The 17,127-nt window shown below is 42.9% G+C and overlaps 1 protein-coding gene across 1 annotated transcript; it reads left to right on the plus strand.

Annotated features, from left to right (window-relative positions):
- Positions 1-7,522: 7,522 nt before the first annotated feature.
- On the plus strand, positions 7,523-15,565 carry ASMT (acetylserotonin O-methyltransferase). Its single transcript, XM_010289556.1, has 8 exons — positions 7,523-7,595; positions 9,405-9,579; positions 10,740-10,869; positions 11,700-11,768; positions 12,276-12,394; positions 13,159-13,299; positions 14,596-14,718; positions 15,354-15,565. The coding sequence occupies exons 1-8, from the start codon at positions 7,524-7,526 to the stop codon at positions 15,563-15,565; spliced, it is 1,041 nt and encodes a 346-aa protein (XP_010287858.1). The 5' UTR covers position 7,523.
- Positions 15,566-17,127: the final 1,562 nt, after the last annotated feature.

Here is a 17,127-nt window from a genome sequence, read left to right on the forward strand (position 1 = left end):
GGCTGCTCATGTTTGATAGCAAGAGGTAGAGATGTTGTTAAATTCTATATAAGACAGCAATTAAACCAACTAGTTTGGCAGATGCCTTAATTCATAAATGGATGAGCAAAATTGACCACTGGTGTCTCATATTGCTATACAAGCTAAGGAGATTTTTTAATTATAATTAAGAGGAAATACATGTATTGCCTGTGTTTTGATCTGGTATCCTGCCTTTGAGGTTTGGTTATAATCTGGATACAGCACCCATTTCCTTAAGCTTATGTTGCATTCTTTTGATCTGGTCCTTTTCCAGCCCAATTAATATGTGTTATTTACAGAATGTATCTTTTGCTGGCTCACAATATATATTTCAGAGTTGTCTCTAGTGTTTCTGTAAAGCAGCAGTCTAGTTGCAGTTGATTCTTCAGTACTAGGTGTGCAGAATGGATCCCTCTAGTGTCTTACATTCCTACATATGTAAGTGTTGTTGTTAAAAGGAAGTGATAGAGACCAGCATGGCTGAGTGGGACCTGCTGGGCAAATTAAAGGGCAAGAAGGAAATGCACAGGCAGTGGAAGCAGGGACAGGTATCCTGGGATGAGTACAGGGACGCTGCATGGTTGTGTAGGGATGAGGTAAGGAGGGCCAAGGCGTGGCTGGAGCTGAACTTGGCAAGGAATGCAAAGAATAAGAAGGGCTTCTACAGTATGTCAGCCAGAAAAGGAAGGTCAAGGAAACCGTACCCTCCTTGATGAGCAAGACTTGGCAGACTGGTAACAACAGATGAGGAGAAGGCTGAGGTACTGAAGGACTTCTTTGCCTCAGTCTTCACTGGCAGTCTCTCTTCCCACAGCTCTGGAGGGGATGGACTGCAAGATGGGGAATGGAGGAGCAAAGACCCTCCCACTGTAAGAGAAGATCAGGCTTGAGACCACCTGAGGAACCTGAACAGGCACAAGTCTATGGGACCTGATGAGATGCATAGCTAACTCCTGAGGGAGTTAGCTGAGGTAGTTGCCAATCCACTGTCCATGCTATTTGAAAGTCGTGGCAGTCAGGTGAAGTCCCTGGAGATGGGGAAAAGGGAAACATTGCACCCATTTATCAAAAGTGTGGCAAGGAGGACCCTGGGAACTACTGACCTGTCAGCCTCACCTCTGTGCCTGGGAAGATCATGGAACAGATCCTCCTCGAAGCTATGCTGAGGCACATGGAGGGCAGGGAGGTGATTTGAGACAGTCAGGATGACTTCACCAAGGGCAAGTCCTGCTGGACCTGCGTAGTGGCCTTCTAGGATGGAGTGACCACATCAGTGGACAAGGGAAGAGCTACTGATGTTGTCTATCTGGACTTCTGTAAGGCCTTTGACATGGTCCCCCCCAACATTCTTCTTTCTAAATTGGAGAGATACGGATTTGATGGGTGGACTGTTTGGGGCATGAGGAATTGGTTGGATAGTCACATCCAGAGGGTAGTGGTCAATGGCTCAATGTCCAGATGGGGATCAGTGATGAGTGGTGTCCCTCGGGGTTCCATACTGGGACCAGTACTCTTTAATATCTTCAACAGTGACACAGACAGTGGAATCGAGTGCACCCTCAGCAAGTTTGCAGATGACAACACCAAACTGAGTGGTGCGGTTGACACGTCTGAGAGACGGGATGCCGTCTAGAGGGATCTGGATGGGCCCGTGTGAACCTCATGAGGTTCAACAAGGCCAAGTGCAAGGTCCTGCACCTGGGTTGAGGCAACCACCAGTATCAGTACAGGGTGAGGGATGAAGGGATCGAGAGCAGCCCTGCCGAGAAGGACTTGGGGGTACTGGTGGATGACAAGCTGGACATGAGCCGGGAATGTGCCCTTGCAGCCCAGAAGGCCAACCGTCTCTTGGGCTACATCAAAAGAAGCGTCAGATTGGATGAGGCTCTGAGCAACCTGTTGAAGGTGTCCCTTGCTCACTGCAGGGGGGGTTGGACTAGACAGCCTTTAAAGGTCCCTTCCAACCCAAAGGTTCTATGGTTCTATGAAATGTACCTCTATTTTTTTGTACTTAATCTGATATTGGGCTCTTGAGGATTGTTTGAAATGATATGCAGCACCATCCTTCATTAATCACAGTATAGAAGGTGAATTTGACTGGTTCTCCCTCATATGCTGCATCCCCTGAATACATCTCCTGCTGCCTCACGCAAAAAAATCTTATTAGCTCAAACACTTTGCTGTAGTGGTAGGTTATAAAACTTTTGAAAGGGTAAGGCTGATTGGAGTTGTTTTCTAGTTGTTACCTAATCTAGTTGCATGTGCACTGTGACACCTGCAAAGAGAGCTGTACCTGCTCTGGATGGGGTGCTCAGGAATGCTGTCCTTGAAGCTGGACTATCTAGGACAATGTGAAGGGATAATGGTGTGGCAGCACCACAGTCACTCACAAATAGCAGTCTCAACCTGCCAACAAAGTATCTGAACACCCTCAGACCAGGTCCTTCCTGCAATTCTGCATATGATCCCACACATGTGCATGTAAGCGCTCTGAAGAATTGCCTAGTGGTGTCTGTTACTGCCTACCTTAACTGGAAAAAGGAAGGGCTGGCAAAGTCTTTCTCTTCTGCTCACTGCACGTGACATGGCTAGCAAACAGCATAAGGCTGTAAAAAAGACATATGAGGTGAGCCTTTTACCAGGTAAAAGAACTTCAGGGGTGCTTGCCCATGCCAAGCCATAGGAACACTTCTTTCTGAAGCTCTCTTTCTGAAGAAATGGAGAGGATTGTTAGATTAGCAAGGGTAAAGTGGCCTGTGCAAGGCAGTTGTGTGACCATTGATTGCCTTCGTCGTTCTTGACACAGCACAGGTCATTTCTGATATGAGGGCCTGCCTCTGCTGCTGTCCATCTTAGTTTTCTTTTTGCATCTCTCTCCCTTTAAAGTTTTGGCCTCTACCATTTTTAGCTAGTGATCCTGTCTGTCCTCAGGGAGACGATGCCTCTTATCTGCTGGGACCTTCCTCTGACGGAGATTTCAATGACTATTTGGTTGAATTATTTGTTGAGAGATTATTTGCAGGCCATGAAGTTAAATGAAGAACAACTCTGGATTTCTTGTGATGGTCTTTAAAAGACATTCTCAGTCAGAGTTTTTACTGTAAGGAAACTGAGAAGGGAGGGTTTGAGAGAATGAGATGGGTATACAGGATTTCCTGCCCACTCCAAATGCCTGCCAGCAGTATGTATGATGTAAACAGGAAAAAAATAAAATTAGTTGGTGTCAAAAACTGACAGAAGCAATAGTCATGTTACTTGGGAAATGTATCTATTGTAAAACATGAGAAGAATTAGAAGTTATAAAGAAGAAAATGAGCATTTTGTTAAAACTGGATGTTCCGTTTCAGAGGGAAAATATATCTTGGCTTTTTAGGATTCTTAAAAAAGGGGGGGAGGGGGGGCACAAACTTTATTACCCTAATGCACTTCCAGGTCATCTGATACAAGCTGGGCATACTTAGAGGCTTAATAATGATATCAAGGCACAGTTTTTTCTATATTGACATTACTGAAACTCATTATTGTAGTCACATCCCTGAGATCTGTACTTGTTGCTTGTAAGGAAGGTTGCATGTGTGAAAATAGTGTCATCTGCCATTTCTCACCAACAGACACGTTAGTTTTACTAAGTCTGCTTTGTTCATAGATAACTTCCTACTTTCAAATGTTATGCAAAAATTACGTAATTATTTTTTGTGTAGTATTTGTCTGTAGTAAGTCATTTCAGCAAAGAAAAATTCATCACCAAAATAGAACTGTGGAGGTAAAGACTTTAGTCTGTGCGTAGTCTAAGCACTATGAGAAAAACCTTGATGGGGTTTTCAGAGAAAGCAAGCCATTGCAATTTCATCTTCATGAATGCGTTTGTACCTTAAAAGGAGCTTAGACTTTAAGCCTCTCTAACAATTTACTAATTTACTTGGAAACAGCAATACACTGTGTGTGGCTTTGCATCACTCTGGTGTGGGTTATCTGTAACCCTACATCTCGCTACCAGTAATAATCCCATTAGATGATTACATCTGCTGTCCTCAACAGACAGATTTAGTCATAACTGAAAAAGTACTTCAAGTGGGTTTCATTAACTGTTTTGTCATTTTATTACCAGAGCCTCTCATATGCTATAACATTGCCTTAAGTGAAGTGAATTTATGGCCCGTTAGGGCATGCTAGTCTACAGTTGTGCACATAACCATCTGTTACTTAGTCAAAACTGCAAGATTGAAGGGCTGAGCATTTTCATACTCGTGAATCTTTAATGCAGTTGTACTAAATGTCACTGTAATATCTGATTATTCATCTGTGGCTGAGTCATTTGAAGAAAGTGGTCTGTAAGCTGGTAAGCAACAGCTAGCTCAAGGGAAGAGAAATGTATACTTCAGTGTAGTGAGCATTTGCTTCCAGTGTGGATGGTGGCCTGGATCTGAATACATGTTATGATCCCGGGAATGGGAACTTTTGATGCCTGGGCAAAATTGTACCAATTTGTTTCTCAGTAGTGGGCAGGCAGAATTGGCCTTTAGCAGAGAAATATTTTTATTTTCCTACACCTTTCTAATCTTTTGGCTAGTGATATTTATCTATGTACAATTTATTTCTCTATTTTAATCAGAGGAGAGGGAAAACTATTGAGGGGAAAAAAGTTGACGTGGTTATCCATATGGATGGAGAGCTAGTGAGAAGTTTTTGAGCTTTCTTTTCCCATAGGACTGCCTTTGGAATGGATCTGAGGAACTGAAAAAGCTGTAGCATGTTCACCAAGAGTGGGTCTAGGTTTGGGCAAGTGAATGAACTCTACAGACTCAAACTTAGTGCATGTGCAGACAGAAAGTTCCTGAATAGAAACGGAGATCATGCGCTCGCCTTGAGGTGGGGATAGCAGGGGAAGACGTCTTTTATGAATGTAGCTGTGTTCTTGAAACCTGTTGTCCAGGCATTTCCTTCAGAGAAACCATGTCTTGTTAAATGCAAGCTGTACAGATTCAGTCACTCTGTCAGAGACTTGTGTTGTGATCTCCAGCCTCCATGGTACAAAATAAGCAGGATGTTAGTGTCTAATCTGTACGGAACAGTGAAGTCTGGTGCACTAGCAAGACAATAGCATGATATTTGCAGGCTATGTTGGCCAGAATGAGGAGGTCTAAGTGTTTCTACAGTTTGATGTTTGCTGTAACTATGTTTGGACCTAGTGTTCTGGTGACACAGGAGACCCTGTGGTGTTATGTTAGAGCCTGGGGAACAGGTACTGTTTCTGAGTTGTGTACAGAGGGGAAAAAGGCTCATAACTGTGACATCTGCTTAGTTAACTTTAACACCTAACTCTTAAAGTAGGTTGCTATTTCACTACTGTCTAAAAGAAATACAACATCTTTTGGATTAAATGTAAGGATTCAAATGGAAAATACAGATTCACAGAAGGATTATATAGTGGAACCTTTCAGTTGAGAAAGTTTCACTGCATCCACAAAATGGTCAGAAGGAACGTGGAAAACTTTGTACTGGCCTGTTTCTTCTAAAATGAGGCAGGTTCAAAAGAGAAGCACAGAACTAACTTTGAGCAGCACCGCATAAATACAACCCTGCTTCCTAGGAAAGGAAGAGAACATTAAAATGTTGCTTTGGGACAAAGTTGTAAAGTGCAGTCTTTAAACATACACCAAGCTAATGTACACGAAATGTTGAGCTGCATATTGCTCAAGTTTTGCCCATTAACTTAATCACTGAAGTGTGGAGAAAGCTACAACTGAAAAAAATACTATTTTGTAACATTTTGCCGTCAATGTATTACCTAAGTCAGGTTTTGTTTAATGTTGTTGTCTGCAGGGTCACTAAATGTGTGATATAAAAACTGAGCCTTTCCTTGATGGAAAGGGTCTTTTCTCACCTGAGAGTTGCAGCATCTGCCCAGAGAGGCAAGATGGGAAGATGGCAGGCATTTACAAGCTGGAGCAATGGACAGTGGGGCAGAGAGGTTTCAGGAAAGTAATCCAGGGTTTTAATTTTCTGATGAAAGACCCATGAGGTATGTTCTCTGTGGAGTTGAAATCCATGCCACATCTGGCACTTGGCAGTCATTTCATTGTTTCCCAAGGACTTTCTGCATGCCCCTGGTTAGTTTTGCAGAGAAGGGGAGGAAGACTGTGGCAGCCAGCTGGAAAATGTAGAACATTTTGTCATCCCTCAGCACACTGCTCTGCCAAAACATGGCAAAGCACAAGTAGGACACTCCTGCTGTGATGCTGCTAGCAAACAGGCATTGCTTTCTAAGTCAGTATGTGGGGGAACTTGCAAAATACAGAAGAGGAACAAGAGTAGATTTAATTTCTTGTAGACTTCACCTGAGTGATCATTGTCAGAGCAAACTAGTCACTGTGATAAAGCAGCACAACAGACTCTTACAGCTTCTCTTCGGACTGGCTGCTTCTGCCCTTAGGGATGGGGTGTACCCTACTGCCAGCCTCAGGGTCACCTGGACCTGTGCCCATCACAGCAAGTTTCACCTCCCTTCTGGCTATGCCCCTGTGTTTCTTTTGTCATTTCCATGGGCACGGCTTGCAAACCAGACCAGGGAAGCACACCCAGGTTTTCCACACCTGGGTGGAAATTATTCCAGGCACAGACTGTGGTGGGATGCTTTCTTCTTCTTCTTCAGCTCCTTGTGTGGACTCTGCTCTCAATATTTCCCTGGCAGCTCTTCCCTGCTATGCAGTAGATACCCATGCAAGTGAAAATGACTGGCATAAGGTCTGAGGCCCTGGGTACATGACCCAGAGCCCAAGGCCAAACAAGTCTCTCTTTCGGTGTGGTGAACGTAAGTGCTGTGCATACACTTGAGTGAGGGGTGAGTGGAATTAAGGCTGTGGGGGATGCCAGGAGTATGCCATAACTGCTTTGAGCTGAGCTGATATTCCTTCACTGTTAAACCCATATACCTTAAAACATATGAATGTCCATATTTCACTTGAAGAATTGCGTTGCCAAATTGTTGTCTTTCCTTTGGGGTCACATCATTGGGCTGACTGACATACGTAAGGATTTCTATTCTTGGGAAGTCTTACAGCATCAAAATGCCAGCCTGATGGAGGAGAGCTGCTTCTGAAAAATCCCCGAGTAAGACTCTGCTTTGGTTTATGAACCCCTGGTTCACTGCACTGAATTGAAGTTCTTGATGCTGGTCTGTACTGATTTCTGGTTTGCTTGTTACAAGCTTTAAAGTGCTTCTGAAGTACCAGTGTGTTAACCGGCTGCTGAACTGACAATGCAAGCTTTAATCTGCACTGCTGCTTTAGCCTTGTACTTGATGACGGAAGAGGGAAAGAAGCAGCTGATCCTGGTAGAAAAACCCATTGACGCCAAATAACTTAGCTAATACGTTTTGTAACCAGTGTGTTTCTCAGAAGCAATAAGATTAAGTGGATCAGCTGGTGTGCTCTGTGCCCGATGGAAAGAAGCTTATTTAAATTAAGAGGACCAGGGAATCTGTGCCTCAGTCCAGAAAGAAGATGGGTTCCACAGAGGACCTTGACTATCCTCAAATCATCTTGCAATACAACAGTGGATTTTTAGTCTCAAAGGTAAGAAATATAACTCGGTCTTGGATAGATGTCTAAGAGTATGCAGACAGAAATATTCAAGAATCTCACTTTAGGTCCTGAATAAGTGTTCTAGAATGAAAACCATCTCATATGAAAGCATCCTGTCTGCTCTTCTAGGTAGGAAGGAAATTTGAGAATAAAAAAGATTTGAAAGTGACGTGACCACTCGTGGTAAACTTAGCATTTATTATTGAGACCTCTCTGACCTTTGGAGGCTTGGATGAGTAGACTTTGTCTCTGCATGAGGTTTTATTAAAAACAGAGGAGTTTATAGCTGAAGGCTTTCTGTCTGACTGCCTCAAATGTGGAAGGTTTCTTCAGTGGTGGGATTCCGCTGATGACATTTGTCATTTTTGGAGTTTGAGAAACAGAGAGCTGACTTCAGTTGTCTTTTTCACCTCCCTGTTAAGCCAAGCAAAGAACAAGATTTTTCAAATATCTCCTCAGAGAATTTCTTTCCCACTTCCATGGTTTGTCTGTATGTATTATACAGAAGGCTGAACTTGAGAACTTCTGTGTGAAGTTCTTCAGGTGAAAGAAAGATCTGGTATAATGACTTTTATAATATTTGATTAAGGCACACTTGTAGAACTAATAGTTCCACTTTCCTTAAATGTTTACTGATGTTGTTTGCCTTTCTGTGTTTGTAAGCATATAGGCATAAAATGATAATATCCAGTGCAGTGGAGATTTCTTCCTCATTTACCATTTAGTTTCCTTTTCTATTGTCCCTTGCTGTGCCTCTGGCCAACATAGTAATGGAAGGAATGCTCTTGGGTTGTAAATACTGCTGCATCCTAAGGCTCCTGAAAGGCAGAGCTGATGGTAAAGAGAGGAAAAAATGGATAACGAAAAATCCTTTTGTTTGGTGAGAAAGAGAAGTGCCCAATGCTTTCCAAATTAACATTACTACTATGTTTTTGAGAAATGATCTCAACTTTGGTTAAGTCATGACCTTACTGAGGGTAAAGAAGCTTCCCATGGACTTTACCAAATCATTGTAGATACAGGCAGTCAACTGAGTTGATGCTTTGTTACTGTTTTAGGAGTGTTTGTATAGTCAGAGAAATAGGCTAATACTTTTAAAGTTGACTGTGTGCAGCTAAGGAAGAATGTTTTTCTTATGTGTGGTTACATATGTCTGTCTGAAAGTTGAAGGTTGTTCTTGGAGAGGTTACACACCTTCCTCCTCTGTGAAAAGACAGGGAAATTCTGCTGGCTTGAATGAAGCAGTCCTTTTGGCTGAGAGGAACCTCCCTGCCCCAGGGAGACCACTGTAGTCATGTACATTAGTCCCTGAAAATAGGGTCCACAAAGTGGGATATTCCCCACTGCTGCAAGCCACAGGAGAGTTTCCGGGGTTCACTGGAGTATACATTAAATCCTTAGTTAAAGAACAGAAGCAACAACAGGAAAACCCACCACCACACAGTCTTGCCTTTGTGATGTCCAGGCAAAAAGCAAGAGTGACTGTGAGAATGTGCTCTGAAACTAAGGAAGAGGCAAGAGCATTCACACCCAAAACCTGGTCTCTAAATGTGATCCTTTGTGAGCCAAAAACATTGTCTGGCTTCACCAGAAAAGGAAAAAGAATTAAAAAGGCACTGTATGGTATTGTTTGTGTTCAGAGAAACTTCAGTTTCATCATTGGACTTGTTTATTTGAAATATTTTTTTTTTCTGTAAAATCTTTTTATATGTGTATTTTCTGCAACAAAGCAGCTTTAGAAATGCAGTAGGCTTTGGTGCTTTCACCTGCTCCCTCACCCCCACCTTTCCTTATCCCCAGGTTATGTTCACTGCCTGTGAGTTGGGGGTGTTTGATCTTCTGCTGGAGTCAGGAGAGCCTCTGTCTTCAGATGCCATTGCTGCGTGCTTGGGTACCAGCACCACGGGGATGGAAAGACTGCTGGATGCCTGTGTGGGATTGAAGCTCTTGGCAGTAGAGCTGACACAAGAAGGAGGTAATAAAGGCAGAAGAAAGGGAAGAAACTAAAAGATTTAAACCTCTGGTTTTGCAAGTGGGGAGAGGTGATATCTAGTGTTAGGCCAATTACTGTAGCTGGAAGGAGGAGAGAATTTCTTGAGAATGCCATCCCCTTTTCAGCTGGAAGAGAAGCAGCAAATGTCAGCATGATTAAAGGTGTAACGTAAAACCTGGATGAAGGGCTCTACATCACTAAACTTCTTTGTGCAAGAGCCTCAGGTAACCTTGGAGAAGTTATTCAGAGTCTCTGCAGAGCTGGTCTCAAGAAAACTCTGAGGTATGGGCATGATTTTAAAACAAAATGCAAGGGTTCATTGCGAATGGGCAACAGCATGAGTTAAAAACACATTTTGTTTTTCTTTGGGGTTTTACCACCATGTGAAGTATTTTGTTAGGTTGTTCTGAACTGAGAGGTGATGTAAGTTTGCCCCTGCATCAGAGATGTTGACTCTATGTGGTTAGAAGGGATATGTGGCCATCAGACAGAGTCTTAGAAGTTGTGTCCCCTGCTTGTGTTGCCTTGGCCCTGTTTTAGGGCTTACAGTAGTTGCTCAATGAGTTTAGGGAGAGCAGGATCTATCTTTTATACTCCTTTTGTGTGCTAGTCCTGTGGATGAGTAATGCCACTGCAGATGCATTGGAGGAAGCAGGGGAGATTTCTGTGAGTCCTCTGGGCATTATCTGTCTGCAGAAGGTCCTGCCCTAGTGAACTGAGAGAGGGTAGGTGTGGTTGGCATGATGTTTTGGGGACTTGTCTCCCACTTGTTGACCTTGTTCATCAGAAAAAAAGACTTGCCTGCAAGGGCTTCTCATTTCAATAGAGCATACCAAAATCTTCCTCTGATACCAGAAGGTAAATGATGACACTCGTAAGGCATTCCTCTTGCTGTTCTTGAAAGATGTTTGGTGCTGGAATAAGTGTAGTTAGATAGTGTTTACTCACACTTGGGTGGGTCAACACACATTTCAGCAGCCCTCACCCACTGCTCCTTGCAGTGGAAGGATTGATTGTAGAAGCAATAGGTTTGTATCCTTGGTCATGTAAACATCTTCTGGAGATAAGTACTATGCTGTGTGATAAGCTTGGTGAGGAGGTATAACATAGATGTTATTAAATATATTTCTTTCACCCTTTAGCCCTTTACAGAAACACAGAAATTTCCAACATTTACCTTACAAAATCAAGTCCCAAGTCTCAGTATCATATTATGATGTATTACTCCAATACAGTCTACTTGTGCTGGCACTACCTGGCCGATGCTGTGAGGTAAGGGGGAGTGTTGTGCGCTGTCTGTTGCTGACTGCTTTATGGCATCTGTGTTGCTGCTCTGAGTGGTGTGATTTTGGATAGGGCATAATGAAGATGCTGGCTGGCCCTCAAAGAAAATCCAACTGATCATTTCAGCTGTTAACAGAGCCATACTATGTTCTTCTTTTTTCTTGCTTTCTGTTTGTGTGTGTTCTTGTTTTCCTTTTCCTTCTGATGGTAGAGATCATCTAGGAATCAGATTTCTGTGTATTTGACCTTCAGGAAAGCACTTGATCATTACAGTGGCTCTTACTTGAGGAGGCATCAACAAAGTAAATATCGAGTGATGATGGCTAAGGATACTTCTGTTGCAAAGGTGTATAGGAGGAGTTTAATAGGAATCTCACTTGCTCCAGTCCATGCAACTGATGATCAAAGATGGTGTGTCTGATGGTGATGATTGCACTAGTTTTGCACATTTACCTGAGATGTGTTCCTATAAATCATAGAATGGTTTGGGTTGGAAGGGAACTTAAAGATCATCTAGTTCCACTCCCCTGCTGTGGGCAGACATACGTTCCACTAGATCAGGTTTCTCAAAGCCCAGTCCAACCTGGCCTTTAAAAGAACCAGTCATTCTTGTGAAAGGTTGAGAAATATATCAGTGTGTTTTGGGGTGGCCAGTAAGGGTACCTTTACAGCCATTACAAACAGACGGGCATGTATTCTGTACAAAGTTGAGCACCTTCCACAGTGATGAACTAGCTGAAAGTACATCCCCGAGGCGTGTTTGGGTGAAAGAAAAAAACATCCACACTTGTATGCTTTTTTTTTGGTTGCTATTTTAGAGAAGGAAGAAACCAATATGAAAGAGCATTTGGCATTTCATCTCAAGACCCTTTTGGAGCAATGTACAGGTAATCATTAGTATATTTATAGAAATGTTCTTCTTATTGTAGATAAAATTAATGTTTTCAATTATGGCTCAGGACAATTAAATATGATGATGTGAGAATCATGCAGCATTTTCCTTTCTTAACAATATCCATTACTGGGACACTGTCTGATGTTTTGAATAGAAGTATATAATTTCCTATTCTGAAAAACGTATCACAGGTCTCTGTCACAGAGGCAATGGTAGTTGAAGGTAAAAAAATCCCTTGGAAGCCTGAGAATTAGCAGTGTAATATACTGTTGGACTTCACTAGTCTTAATTCCCTATTTAAGTGCATGAATGCATAGCTGTACCCTTCTTCTACACTAAGCCTTAAGGTAGGTTTATATGTGAAGAGAATGTATTCATGTGTCAATGAAAACAGAGATTAGTGTTTAAGCTAAAACTTGCAGTAAGAGTTGTATGATAGGAATCACTACAAAGATTGTAAGCTACCTTTTTTACTTGCTGTTTCTGTTTGCATTACTAGATCAGAAGAAGAAATGATGAAATTCATGGCTGGCCAGAACTCAGTATGGAGTATATGTGGCAGAGACGTTCTTGCTGCATTTGACCTTTCCCCTTTCACGCAGATTTATGACCTGGGAGGTGAGCATCAGCAGATCTTCTTTAACGAGCCTCTGAACGGTCATCTTTTACAAGTTCTGAAAAGAAAAATAACTCTTATATGACAGGCAGAGTAATAGAAATCAGGACATATCTCAGCAATAAAGAGAGCATTTTGCTAATTAGTTTGGGTTAAAAAGAGAAATGTGAGAGTGGTGAGAGCATGAGGAAGATAAATGTTTTTCTCTGTAGTGTATCATTTGCGTGAGTAGTGGCCCATCCCCTTGTGTACATGGCAGGTTTGGCATTTTTTCTTGATTTGCTTGATACAATCTTCTGGTGCCAGACTTTCCTTCCTCCCCTTCAGTCAGTGTCATTAAGATATTGTCTGCAGCCTTTTACCCTGCAGCACACTGCCATCTCAGTGCTGCTGAGCACTGCCAGGATTCATGGGACAGGTCAGGCTCCCTCATTGCTTCCCCAGCACCTGATTTAGTGGCTCTGTTTTTCATTTCCCACCTTCCAGCATCCGCAGCTGGGTCTGGCTCAGGAGGTGTGTAAAAGCTGTAAGGGCTGGAGCTGACCCCATAGGCCTGGGTGCTGGGGGCCCAGGGACTTCCTGCAGAGCAAATGGAGACAGTGGCCTCTCCTGTCCCTCCTCTTCCCTTTCAGCAACAGGTGGGGAGCAGACGTACCTTGCCAATTGCCATGAGGCTGAATACACGGTTGCCTGCATGGCTTCATGGGGATGTTGCTGAACAGGTTGGTTTTGTGTCAGCGCTGACCTTCTTTTGCTCTCCCCAAAGGAGGTGGAGGAGCTTTGGCCCGGGAGTGTGTTTCTTTGTACCCAAATTCCATGGTCACAATTTATGACCTGCCAAAAGTCGTGCAAGTGGCCAAAGAGCAATTTATTCCCCCTGAGGAGCGTCGGATTGCTTTCCATGAAGGTAGGTGCGGACAGTATTGTTGTGTTGTCACAGCTGTTGCTCCTGAGCCCCTTGTCTGCTCAGAGGTAGCATACTGGAGCCTAAGGTCTCCAGCTGCCTGTTACGTGGGCAGAGAGCCTCAGACTTCAGCTTCCCCAGCCCAGATCTGCAATTCATTGGTACTGCAGGGCTGTGCCAGTTGTGCACCTGCATCTGCCTTCTCTGAGACATGACTCAGTTTTTCAGCCACCCAGAAGCTCTTTAATCCTGAACAGAACTATTTGATTTCTTCAGAACAAGGGTACTTTAAACAAAACAAAACAAAAAAAAGTCCTGCAATTTTTAAAAACTGCAGATATAACACCATGTTATAATTTTTCTAACACTCCCTTTTTGCCTGTGCACACCTCCTGGCAGATGTGTGGGATGCCAGGCCTGCTCTGGGCAAGGGGTTTTCCTTCTGTGGTCATGATTGATTGACTTTCAAGTCCTAAGATATTTCAGGCTTTGAATTTGGGTGAGCTAGCCAAAATTCCTCTTGCCCAGTCCATAGATCTTTCATGGTGTTTGCACCATCTATGATGAAAATGAGTGTAGGGACATCTATTTTTTAACATCTACAATAAGCCTTCAAAGTGTAGGAATGACTTAATATTGCTTGGAGCTCAGAAAGAAGAAAGAAGCCTTGAGGAAGGAAGGGAGTATATAAAAACAAAGATGGAGAAACACGTGAAATGTTACGTGTGCCAGTGTTGCAAAGAAATGAGAGCAGAAAGGACAAAGTACGATGCAAAGAGGAAAATCTGAATACAGTACACCAGGTGCTGAACGAAAGACATGATGATGAAACTAGTATGCTAGGAGGTGAGAGGTGGGTATTTTTTCCTTATGGATTTATAATATAGCTCTCTGGTTACTGAAGTGAAGGTCTTTGAAAATTTGCTTAGATAAGGGAAAATTCTTTCCTTTTTTCCCTGACAGAAACCATGAGAAACTTTCTCCTCTTCTTAATGCTTTATGAATGTGAATTCTTGTCATTGTAGCCAACTTAGACTCAAATACTTTCCTGTGCATCAAAGGCTGTTGCAGATGAGCTGCTGCTTTTAAACATTTCAGACCTTCTTGAGACTGAACAAGAACAAAATGCCCTATGCAGTGCCACAGAGGACTTTTACCTGGTAACTGTTACTGTCTGATGTGGGTGATGGACGTGGCAAGCCCAGAGTCTTTAGAACTGGACAAAACTGAAAACTTTTGCTGAACTCAGCCCCCTGTGTTCTGGGGTTTTTCTGTAATACATGTATTCTTGCTTTGCAGGAGACTTCTTTAGCGATTCAATTCCAGAAGCTGAACTGTATATTTTATCCAAGATACTGCATGACTGGGATGAAGACAAATGCAGGCAGCTGCTGGCAAAAGTCCACAAAGCTTGCAAACCTGGTAGGTGTGAGCTCTTGAAGAGCAGGGAGACTCTCACCCATCAGTTACGTGAAGCACACCAGCCTCAATGCACAATTTGAGTGGCAGTTTCCGTGCAGGGGTTTCTTGGTATTTTGCTTTCCTAAGTCAGATGTGTGCAGTTGAGCCAAATAGGGCTTGGTCTAATTTCTCGTTATCTGACTTCCAGTTTTGGTCTCCTCCACAGGGACTCCTCTTTCAACATAGTTAGGTATAAAAACTGGGGATTTGGGGAATTGTTTAGACAGACAGGTATATACATCATAGTAAAAATCCCGTTAAGCATCACGTTGAACCCTTGAGCTTTGAAAATACTTCCTACAGAGGTGGGTTCTCAGTAAAATCAGCAAGCTCCTGTGGATTTCAGCTAGGGGAAATGTGAATTTCCATATCAGCTGTAGCATCCCCTTCATCCCCACTGTGTCAGTACCTTGGTAGCCAGGCAGAAGCATGCTCAGATTCGTTTGCTTTTTCATTGTCTTCTGTGATGCTGACATATGACTTAACATAGAGGCTCCTTCTTCCTGAAACTAAAGATTAGGAACTAATAACTCAGCTGAAATATATCTCGTCTTCCCAGAGCTCAGCATGTGTTTTATTTCTCTTTATTCAACCAGGTGGTGGAGTGCTGCTGGTTGAATCCCTTCTGAATGAAGATAAAAGTGGGCCTTTAGAAACCCAACTGTATTCGATGAATATGTTGGTCCAGACAGAAGGAAAAGAGCGAACAGCAGCAGAGTACAGCAAGCTCCTCAAGGCAGCTGGCTTCAGAGACATTCAAGTCAAGAGGACTGGAAAACTCTATGATGCTGTTTTAGGAAGGAAATAATAGTACCTCCTTTATGTACCGAATAAGTGGAGAAATATGATGTTCTCTCAACTTAGCTTTTAGTTAAGGCAGCCAACTTTTTTGTAAGCTGATACATTGTCGGGAGAATCACTGATGATACACCTTGAGCGTGCATGGATTGTAAACCTGTCAGCCTGATGAGGACTTGCCCTTGGCTCTGGAAGGGAGAGAAAGAAATCAACACCTGTTCCACAAGAAATAACTCATGAAAGAAAGGTACAGTGTATCTGCTTCAGATTTTTTCATTCTTTCCAATTTTAACACTGTGTCTGACAAAAAGCAAAGCTGAATTCATGCTTGGACTCCTGCAAAATAAAACTGATCACTGTACTGAGCTCTGTTACCTGCATTTTTATTCCTGGGGAATTTATATAGTATAAACAGACTAAATTATGTCTCCTTGTGGTTAATATTTTCAGAGTTCCAGGAGAAGTTCTGTCTTAAGCCTTGAGGAGTTTGGCATGAAAAAAATTTTTTTTTTTTTATTTTTTATTTCCTCTAGGTGCTGTATTAAGTTACAAAAAATAATTTTGTTGCTTGATGACTGGCTGGAGCCCAGTGATGATCTTTACAGGGCAGGCCCTGAGATGACAGCTGAGAGGGAGAGCGATGCAGCTAAGTCATTTGGTTATGTACCAGGGAAGTCCTTATTGCATGCCTCCTGCTAGTTCTTTAAATCATTTGGTCAAGGACAACCTGCCATAACCCACACAGTTCTTGGAAGCAGAATTACAGATTATTGGAGTGAGAAACATTTGGAGAAGGACCAGAAAGTCACACTCTGCAGTTGTGGCTTGAACACCAATTGCATTGGCACGTTAAGCTGGGTACTATAGAAGCCTCAGATAGCCTTCTCAGTAGCCATCTACTCTTGCTCCTGTGATTGTAGGTGGAGCATAGGGAGACAGTAGCCTCAGCAGGGAAAAGTTGGTCTTCTGTCACGTTTTGTGATACCAAAATCAAATCACAAGGCTGTAATGGCCCTTCTTATCCTTAAAAGCCACAAGGAACAGTTCATAAGCTACTGTGCAGGTAGTGGGTTTATGCATGGGCAGGATCTCTTCCTGTAGATATTGACAGGATATTGCAGGAGTTGGGGCAAGTGGTTTTGGAGAGTTCCCTCACAAGCTGCAGTCACTGTGCGGTGTTCCCCACCTGCGAGTTATGTGGCATGAAGGTGATTTTGCCAGGAGCTGCAGCCTGTGAGTAATGTGTTCTGAATGCTCGCTCGCTTTCCAGACAAAGCGAGGTGTTACACCCTGCAGCAGCCAGGCACGAATGCAAATAATGACACGAGGCTGACCAAGTCTTTGTTGATTCCTCCCACAACCCAAAAACCCCAAATGTTCAGAGAAATTATTTTGCTGCTTTGACTGTACCAAGCAGCCAATGAAGTATGCTGGGGGAAAAAAAACAAAACTCCTGTCTGGACTTTCTCTGATACACTTTTTCCCCAAAAAAAGTTGGATGCCCACGCACTGGTGGTTGCTCACATGGCTGCACTGTTTCCTCAGCCAGTAGACAGGCCAGTCATAGTCAGC

Source organism: Phaethon lepturus, unplaced genomic scaffold, assembly GCF_000687285.1.
Source record: "Phaethon lepturus isolate BGI_N335 unplaced genomic scaffold, ASM68728v1 scaffold18646, whole genome shotgun sequence".
Lineage (NCBI taxonomy): Eukaryota > Metazoa > Chordata > Aves > Phaethontiformes > Phaethontidae > Phaethon > Phaethon lepturus.